Raw genomic sequence first — 9,610 nt, forward strand, 5'->3', positions numbered from 1 at the left:
ATCCTGTCTTGTTTTGTGTGAAAAGTTGATGTTGCAGAAGTTGGTCTCACTCTCATTCCGTGCATGAGGTCAAGTTAATTCCTTGAGCCACGCCATATTAAATTGTTTGATCCCAAAAACGTTGGTGCTGGTGGTTTGCCATTGCCTTCCCAGCGTTACTTTGTCAATGCTCTATCCTTTTGCTAAGCCCCAAGCAACGAAGGATAGAACATTTTAGCCGGCGAAGCCGGTGTTGTGAATGAACGCGTACGTATTATGTTGAAAAGCCAGATTTTGCTGGATCCCTTGAGAATTTCGAAGCTTTGACGCACCAAATCGTTCAATGGAGGCCGCCATCTTGCGGATGCGGAAGTATGCATAAAAAATTGCGAAAAAGTTCAATAGGAGTTTGTTTCACCCGTCTTTGTTTGATTCAAATCTTATGCACCTCTAATTTGTAATTAAAATACTTTAAGACCAACCTCGTTCCCCGGGCCCACACGGGCCCTGGTTATCTTCAACGAAAATCGTCAACAATTATCGGAACCAATGAGATTCGAGCATTTGAAAAAATATTTCAAAAAAGCTTTTTACCACATTTCTGACGCTGAAAACGGCGTCAAATATTCTAAAATTGACGAAGAATTATTTTTTAGAAATCTCGCGGCCGGAAGGGATAGTTTTTCACGGCCGGAAATATCCGAATTTGAGACGGAATTCACCGAATTAATCAAGAAGGAAATTTTATAAATTTTAATCTCATCCAGAATGCAAATGGTGTCATTTTGAACTAGGTACGGTACCTACAACACCTACCTACTACCAACTACCTAACCTACTGATGCCATAGTGATGGGTAAAATAGTGGCAAGAGGCTTTGGCTTCGCCGGCTCATTGCGGCTTTGCAGTCGGGTACTAGTAATACATGATTACAATTAGGCATACTATTATCACATTCAGTATGAACAATGCGTGGTCACCTCGTTGGGCTGCGCAAGATGGCGGCGCATTGGCTTCAACATTGAGCCATGACAGTCAATCCGGTGGTTTGCTTGCTGCTTTACGACGAGTACGACGTTGTTTTACGACATTGGAAGAGATAAAAACCAATAAAGGAAATGGTTGGCGCTATCGAAATGTACATTGTTCCAGGAAAGTGTGATCCTTAGAACGATGGCTTATTAGACTTTTAGTAAACTGGATAACCAAAAGGGGAAAATTCATCAATTGCACTAATCTAAAATCGCTATACACCCCTTTTCGTACATCAACACGATAGCAAATAAAGTGAAATAAAAGGCAGGATATATTGAGAGTTCAGCAAAAAAAACAATATAAGATTAAGAAGAACGGAAAATAAACGATCATTCGCAAAATCGCAACGATCATGTTTGGTTGTTGTTGTTGTTTTACAGTAGAGGGTCTGCGAGCCTACCCCTACCGGCAGAATGCTCCACCATAAAAGAGTCTAAAAAGAGAATATGAGAATTATTTTTAAACTTGGGAAGAGCAACAGAAGTTAATGAATACACGTGAAACAAAAACGAAACAAGCCGAAAGGGTTGCTTTACGATCCACCGCCGCCGTCGAAAATTGTGTTGAAAAAATATCGGTAAATGGGTGCAATGGAAAAGGAATACAAATGGGACATTGAGTAAATGGAGAAGTATTTGAAATATATATTGACCGAATAAAAACAGAAAGTGAAATGATCACAGAAAAAAAACCCGAAGAATCTGCAAGGGGTGAAACAGCTTGATCACGTGATATGAGGATGTCGCGCGCGAACAACGGAAAGACGCGTCAATATGGCGTCTGTGCGAGAGAGCGACACTTCGCTCTGGTTACACAATAAGCTCGGTTCGCCAGATGAGTTGTGGACGCCTGCAGGAGTCGTGTCGCTGCTCAGCAAAGACGTGGTGCGAAACATTGAGGGCTGCTTTCGCTCGTTATCATCGCCTGTAAAGCTCAAACTGTTGCTGGGGGTCCTGCACCTTCCAAGACGCACCGTTGACGAGGTGCGAATCGCTCTCAATAAGGAGTATTATGTCTCAATCTTGAAATAAGCGAAAGGATTGAAGATTTAGAAGATGTATTTTTTTTTAATACTGCAGGTACGGAGCAATACAGTAGCTTAAGGTCCATGATGCAGCTTCTGTAACATAACCATGTGCCATGTGGCAGACACCGTGCAGCATCTGCTCTGCTGCGCTGTGCTGTTCCGTTCCGTGCACGCGCACGCCGTGTCCTTGGCCGTGCTGTGCACGCGCACGCCGTGTCCTTGGCCGTGCTGTGCACGCGCACGCCGTGTCCTTGGCCGTGCTGTGCACGCGCACGCCGTGTCCTTGGCCGTGCTGTGCACGCGCACGCCGTGTCCTTGGCCGTGCTGTGCACGCGCACGCCGTGTCCTTGGCCGTGCTGTGCACGCGCACGCCGTGTCCTTGGCCGTGCTGTGCACGCGCACGCCGTGTCCTTGGCCGTGCTGTGCACGCGCACGCCGTGTCCTTGGCCGTGCTGTGCACGCGCACGCCGTGTCCTTGGCCGTGCTGTGCACGCGCACGCCGTGTCCTTGGCCGTGCTGTGCACGCGCACGCCGTGTCCTTGGCCGTGCTGTGCACGCGCACGCCGTGTCCTTGGCCGTGCTGTGCACGCGCACGCCGTGTCCTTGGCCGTGCTGTGCACGCGCACGCCGTGTCCTTGGCCGTGCTGTGCACGCGCACGCCGTGTCCTTGGCCGTGCTGTGCACGCGCACGCCGTGTCCTTGGCCGTGCTGTGCACGCGCACGCCGTGTCCTTGGCCGTGCAGCGCACGCGCACGCCGTGTCCTTGGCCGTGCAGCGCACGCGCACGCCGTGTCCTTGGCCGTGCTGCGCACGCGCACGCCCTGTCCTTGGCCGTGCTGTGCACGCGCACGCCGTGTCCTTGGCCGTGCACGCGCACGCCGTGTCCTTGGCCGTGCTGTGCACGCGCACGCCGTGTCCTTGGCCGTGCTGTGCACGCGCGCGCCGTGTCCTTGGCCGTGCTGTGCACGCGCGCGCCGTGTCCTTGGCCGTGCTGTGCACGCGCGCGCCGTGTCCTTGGCCGTGCTGTGCACGCGCGCGCCGTGTCCTTGGCCGTGCTGTGCACGCGCACGCCGTGTCCTTGGCCGTGCTGTGCACGCGCGCGCCGTGTCCTTGGCCGTGCTGTGCACGCGCGCGCCGTGTCCTTGGCCGTGCTGTGCACGCGCGCGCCGTGTCCTTGGCCGTGCTGTGCACGCGCACGCCGTGTCCTTGGCAGTGCTGCGCACGCGCACGCCGTGTCCTTGGCCGTGCTGCGCACGCGCACGCCGTGTCCTTGGCCGTGCTGCGCACGCGCACGCCGTGTCCTTGGCCGTGCTGCGCACGCCGTGTCCTTGGCCGTGCTGCGCACGCGCACGCCGTGTCCTTGGCCGTGCTGCGCACGCGCACGCCGTGTCCTTGGTCGTGCTGTGCACGCGCACGCCGTGTCCTTGGCTGTGCTGTGCCGTGCACGCGCACGCCGTGTCCTTGGCCATGCCGCGCACGCCGTGTCCTTGGCCGTGCCGCGCACGCCGTGTCCTTGGCCGTGCAGTGCACGCGCACGCCATGTCCTTGGCCGTGCCGCGCACGCGCACGCCGTGTCCTTGGCCGTGCCGCGCACGCGCACGCCGTGTCCTTGGCCGTGCAGCGCACGCGCACGCCGTGTCCTTGGCCGTGCCGTGCACGTACACGCCGTGTCCTTGGCCGTGCCGTGCACGAGCACGCCGTGTCCGTGGCCGTGCCGTGCACGCACACGCCGTGTCCTTGGCCGTGCCGTGCACGCACACGCCGTGTCCTTGGCCGTGCCGTGCACGTGCACGCCGTGTCCTTGGCCGGGTCGTGCACGCACACGCCGTGTCCTTGGCCGTGCCGTGCAAGCCCACGCCGTGTCCTTGGCCGTGCCGTGCACGCACACGCCGTGTCCTTGGCCGTGCCGTGCACGTACACGCCGTGTCCTTGGCCGTGCCGCGCACTCACACGCCGTGTCCTTGGCCGTGCCGCGCACGCACACGCCGTGTCCCTGGCCGTGCCGCGCACGCGCACGCCGTGTCCTCGGCCGTGCCGTGCACTCACGCCGTGTCCTTGGCCGTGCCGTGCACTCACACGCCGTGTCCTTGGCCGTGCCGTGCACTCACACGCCGTGTCCTTGGCCGTGCCGTGCACTCACACGCCGTGTCCTTGGCCGTGCCGTGCACGCACACGCCGTGTCCTTGGCCGTACTGTGCCAGCACACGCCGTGTCCTTGGCCGTGCTGTGCCAGCACACGCCGTGTCCTTGGCCGTGCTGTGCCAGCACACGCCGTGTCCTTGGCCGTGCTGTGCCTGCGCACGCAGTGTCCTTGGCCGTGCCGTGCACTCACGCCGTGCCCTTGGCCGTGCCGTGCACTCACACGCCGTGTCTTTGGTCGTGCCGTGCACTCACGCGCCGTGTCCTTGGCCGTGCCGTGCACGCACACGCCGTGTCCTTGGCCGTACTGTGCCAGCACACGCCGTGTCCTTGGCCGTGCTGTGCCAGCACACGCCGTGTCCTTGGCCGTGCTGTGCCACCACACGCCGTCTCCTTGGCCGTGCTGTGCCTGCGCACGCAGTGTCCTTGGCCGTGCTGTACCCGCGCACTCCGTGTCCATGGCTGTGCTGTGCCCTGACTCACCACCACACCCATGAAGGGCCATGTTGTAACATGTCGTCCCATCCCGTTCTGTGCTTTGTCACACCTGCTGTCCCGTTTTGTACCTCACCCGTCGTCCCAATTCCGTGTCATGCCTAACCCGTCTGGTTCTGTGCCGTGTCACACCTGCTGTCCCATTTCGTGCCTCGCCCATCATCTTGTTCTGTGCCGTGCCTCACCCGTCCAGTTCCGTGTTGTTGCACCCGCTGTCCCTTTTCGTGTTTCACCCGGCATCTCGTTCTGTGCCGTGCCTCACCCGTTCAGTTCCGTGTTGTCGCACCCGCTGTCCCTTTTCGTGTTTCACCCGTCATCTCGTTCTGTGCCGTGCCTCACCCGTTCAGTTCCATGTTGTCGCACCCGCTGTCCCTTTTCGTGTTTCACCCGTCATCTCGTTCTGTGCCGTGCCTCACCCGTCGTCCCATTCCGTGTCATGCCTCACCCGTCTGGTTCTGTGCCGTGTCACACCTGCTGTCCCATTTCGTGTCTCGCCCATCATCTTATTCTGTGCCGTGCCTCACCCGTCCAGTTCCGTGTTGTCGCACCCGCTGTCCCTTTTCGTGTTTCACCCGTCATCTCGTTCTGTGCTGTGCCTCACCCGTTCAGTTCCGTGTTGTTGCACCCGCTGTCCCTTTTCGTGTTTCACCCGTCGTCTCAGCCTGGTGTTTTCCTAACGGTTAGGGTGCTGGCTCGGTATCCTAGGAACCCATCATCCTAGGATCCCGAGTTTGAATCCTGGTGGATCGTTAAATTAACACCAGGGGCATTGATTCAGCCTGTCATCCTTCCGAGGTTGGCAAATTGAGTACCAGCTCACTGGTAATTGGGGCACTGCATCAGCGGCACAAACGTGCTTCCAGAGAAATGATGCAACCAGCAGCCACAGGCTGCACACGAAAACGACAACAACCTGTCGTCTCATTCCGTTCCATGCCTCACCCGTCATCACGTTCCGTTCCGTCCCTCACCCGTCATCACGTTCCGTTCCGTCCCTCACCCGTCATCACGTTCCGTTCCGTGCCTCACCCGTCATCACGTTCCGTTCCGTGCCTCACCCGTCATCACGTTCCGTTCCGTCCCTCACCCGTCATCACGTTCCGTTCCGTGCCTCACCCGTCATCACGTTCCGTTCCGTGCCTCACCCGTCATCACGTTCCGTTCCGTGCCTCACCCGTCATCACGTTCCGTTCCGTGCCTCACCCGTCATCACGTTCCGTTCCGTGCCTCACCCGTCATCACATTCCGTTCCGTGCCTCACCCGTCATCACGTTCCGTTCCGTGCCTCACCCATCATCACGTTCCGTTCCGTGCCTCACCCGTCATCACGTTCCGTTTGGTGCCTCACCCGTCATCACGTTCCGTTCCGTGCCTCACCAGTCTTCACGTTTCGTTCTGTACCTCACCCGTCATCACGTTCCGTTCCGTGCCTCACCCGTCTTGACGTTCCGTTCCATACCTCACCTGTCTTGACGTTCCGTTCCGTACCTCACCCGTCTTGACGCTCCGTTCCGTGCCTCATCCGTTCTCCCCTTCCGTTCCGTGCCTCACCCGTCTTTCCCTTCCGTTCCATCCCTCACCCGTCATCACGTTCCGTTCCGTCCCTCACCCGTCTTCCCCTTCCGTTCCCTGCCTCACCCGTCTTCCCCTTCCGTTCCCTGCCTCACCCGTCTTCCCCTTCCGTTCCCTGCCTCAACCGTCTTCACCTTCCGCTCCGTGCCTCACCCGTCTTCCCCTGCCATTCTGTGCCTTACCCGTCCTCCCCTTCCGTTCCGTGCCTCACCCGTCTTCCCCTTCCGTTCCCTGCCTCACCCGTCTTCCCCTTCCGTTCCGTGCCTCACCTGTCTTTCCCTTCCCTTCCGTTCCGTCCCTCACCAGTCATCACGTTCCGTTCCGTGCCGCACCCGTCTTCCCCTTCCGTTCCTTGCCTCACCCGTCTTCCCCTTCCGTTACCTGCCTCACCCGTCTGCCCCTCCCGTTCCGTCCCTCACCTGTCTTCCCCTTCCGTTCCCTGCCTCACCCGTCTTCCCCTTCCGTTCCCTGCCTCACCCGTCTTCCCCTTCCGTTCCCTGCCTCACCCGTCTTCCCCTTCCGTTCCGTGCCTCACCCATCTTCCCCTTCCGTTCCGTGCCTCACCCGTCATCACGTTCCGTTCCGTGCCTCACCCGTCATCACGTTCCGTGCCTCACCCGTCTTCCCCTTCCGTTCCGTGCCTCACCCGTCTTCCCCTTCCGTTCCGTGCCTCACCCGTCTTCCCCTTCCGTTCCGTGCCTCACCCGGCTTCCCCTTCCGTTCCGTCCCTCAACCGTCTTCCCCTTCCGTTCCGTGCCTCACCTGTCCTCCCCTTCCGTTCCGTGCCTCACCTGTCTTCCCCTTCCGTTCCGTGCCTCACCTGTCTTCCCCTTCCTTTCCGTTCTTCACCCGTCTTCCCATTCCGTTCCGTGCATCACCTGTCATCCTGTTCCGTGCTGTCCGTCGCCCGTTGTGTCCTGTTCCGTGCCGTACCTTACCCGTCGCTTCATGAAAGCAATGCATCATCATCTTGTCAAGCCCAATTCTGTCATGATTTTTACCCCCGTTAACCTTTCCTAACCCAGCCATCTTACTTGCTAGTTTTGGTATTTCCTCCCTGCTTGCTTTTGCTCCTGTACATTTTGTTCATTCCCTTGATGGGGTTCATTCCGCTGTAAAATCTACCTTGCCCTTCCATGAGCCTCACTCCTGTAAAGAAAAAAAAGAAGAGAAGAAAACAATCCTCTGGTGACCTGCATCAGCAGTATAGTCCCCCCTCCGACCACTCCCGTCTCCACTCTTCCATGAAATGATGGCCATTCTTCCACCTGCTGGCCAATCTTGTAATTGACCCTCCGACCTCATGTGTATATATAATATAAAATAACCACCTTTAGAGGCCATTTACCCTGGTGTTGGGCTAGCGGCTAGGGTGCCGGCTTAGGATCCTAGGATCCTGGGTTCGAATCCCGGTCGATCGCTGAATTAACGCCAGGGGGGTTGACTCAGCCTGTCATCCTTCCGAGGTCGGCTAATTGAGTACCAGTTCACTGGTAATTCCCTGTTTGTCGTAAAAAGGCGACAAAAAGGGTTGGCGTCAGGAAGGGCATCCGGCCGTAAAACATTGCTTCAAAAAGGGGACCAAAAAACAACAACAACCACGGTTCCCGAAAAAGGCCAACCCCCGCTTTGCGGGGAAAAATGGCCTCTAAAGGTGGTTTTTTTTTATTTTTTATAGAGGCCATTTTTCCCCGCAAAGCGGGGGTTGGCCTTTTTCAGGAACCGTGGTTGTTTTTGGTTTTTGGTTCCCCTTTTTGAAGCAATGTTTTACGGCCGGATGCCCTTCCTGCCGCCAACCCTTTTTGCCGCCTTTTACGACAAACAGGGATTACCAGTGAACTGGTACTCAATTAGCCGACCTCGGAAGGATGACAGGCTGAGTCAACCCCCCTGGCGTTAATTCAGCGATCGACCGGGATTCAAACCCAGGATCCTAGGATCCTAAGCTGGCACCCTAGCCGCTAGCCCAACACCAGGGATTACTATATGAATAGGATATAAGGATATAATATTACTATAGGATATAATATGAATACTACATCATTAATACATTTGAGGTTGCCTCTTGCTTACTTTCTCAAATACAAATTAATTTTGATGTTCTAATGGTTAAATATGCAGATTATTTATTTCTACAAATCTACTTATTTTACTAACCTGCGCTTACCCACTGTTGTCTTTGCAGATAAAGACTGCCCTGAATATGATTTTGACTTTGGCACAGAATGACTCTGACTCGTGGGTGCAGATGATTGCAAGCATCATTAAAACATACCCAGAGTCTGGGTCTCTTAATCTTGAACTGGAAGACCAAAGCCCGAATGCCCAAAATGTTCTTATTAACTTGAAAGAGAAAGGCAAGTTTCTTGAGACCTCTTAAGTGCTTGCTTGCTCAGGTTTTGATTACTGATCATACATATATGTATATATATATACACACCACATGACCAAAAATATGCGGACACCCCTTCTAATTTGTGGATTCGGCTATTTCAGCCACACCCATTGCTGACAGGTATATATAATCACGCACACAGTCATGCGATCTCCATAGACAAACATTGGCAGTAGAATGGGCATTGGGCCATACTGAAGAGCTCTGACTCTCAACGTGGCACCGTCATAGGATGTCGTCTTTCCAACAAGTCAGTTCGTCAAATTTCTGCCCTACGAGGGATGCCCCGGTCAACTGTAAGTGCTGTTGTTGTGAAGTCGAAATGTCTAGGAGCAACAACAGCTCAGCCACGAAGTGGTAGGCCACACAAGCTCACAGAACGGGATCGCTGAGTGCGGAAGCACATAGCACGTAAAAAATAGTCTGTTCTCGGTTGAAACACTCACTACCGAGTTCCAAACTACCTCTGGAAGCATCGGCAGCACAACAACTGTTCGTCGGGAGCTTCATGAAATGGGTTTCCATGGCTGAGCAGCCGCACACAAGCCTAAAATCACCATGTGCAATGCCAAACATCGGATGGTGTGGTGTAAAGCTCGCCGCCATTGGACTCTGGAGCAGTGGAAACGCGTTCTCTGGGGTGATGAATCACGCTTCAACCTCTGGCAGTCTTACGGACGAATCTGGCAGTCTGACGGACGAAACCCCGCCCAATGACCGTTTTTCATGGTTCAGGCCAGGCCCCTTAGTTCCAGTGAAGGGAAATCTTAACGCCACAGCATACACTGGCATACGAGATGATTGTGTGCTTCCAACTTTGTGGCAACAGTTTGGGGAACGCCCTTTCCTGTTTCAGAATGACAATGCTCCTGTGCACAAAGCGAGGTCCATACAGAAGTGGTTTGGTGAGATCGGGGTGGAAGAACTTGACTGGCCTGCACAGAGCCCTGACCTCAACCCCATCAAAC

The 9,610-nt window shown here is 55.5% G+C and overlaps 1 protein-coding gene across 1 annotated transcript in view; it reads left to right on the plus strand.

The window, feature by feature from the left end:
* Nucleotides 1–1,736: 1,736 nt before the first annotated feature.
* Nucleotides 1,737–9,610, plus strand: part of NELFA (negative elongation factor complex member A) — a 63,122-nt gene continuing 55,248 nt past the window's right edge. The window contains exons 1-2 of the mRNA XM_068110270.2: nt 1,737–1,997; nt 8,433–8,604. Coding sequence (XP_067966371.1) covers nt 1,788–1,997; nt 8,433–8,604 — 382 coding nt within the window. The 5' untranslated portion in view covers nt 1,737–1,787. The remainder of the gene's footprint in view (nt 1,998–8,432; nt 8,605–9,610) is intronic.

Source organism: Myxine glutinosa, chromosome 3 (genome assembly GCF_964187855.1).
Source record: "Myxine glutinosa chromosome 3, kmMyxGlut1.1, whole genome shotgun sequence".
Lineage (NCBI taxonomy): Eukaryota > Metazoa > Chordata > Myxini > Myxiniformes > Myxinidae > Myxine > Myxine glutinosa.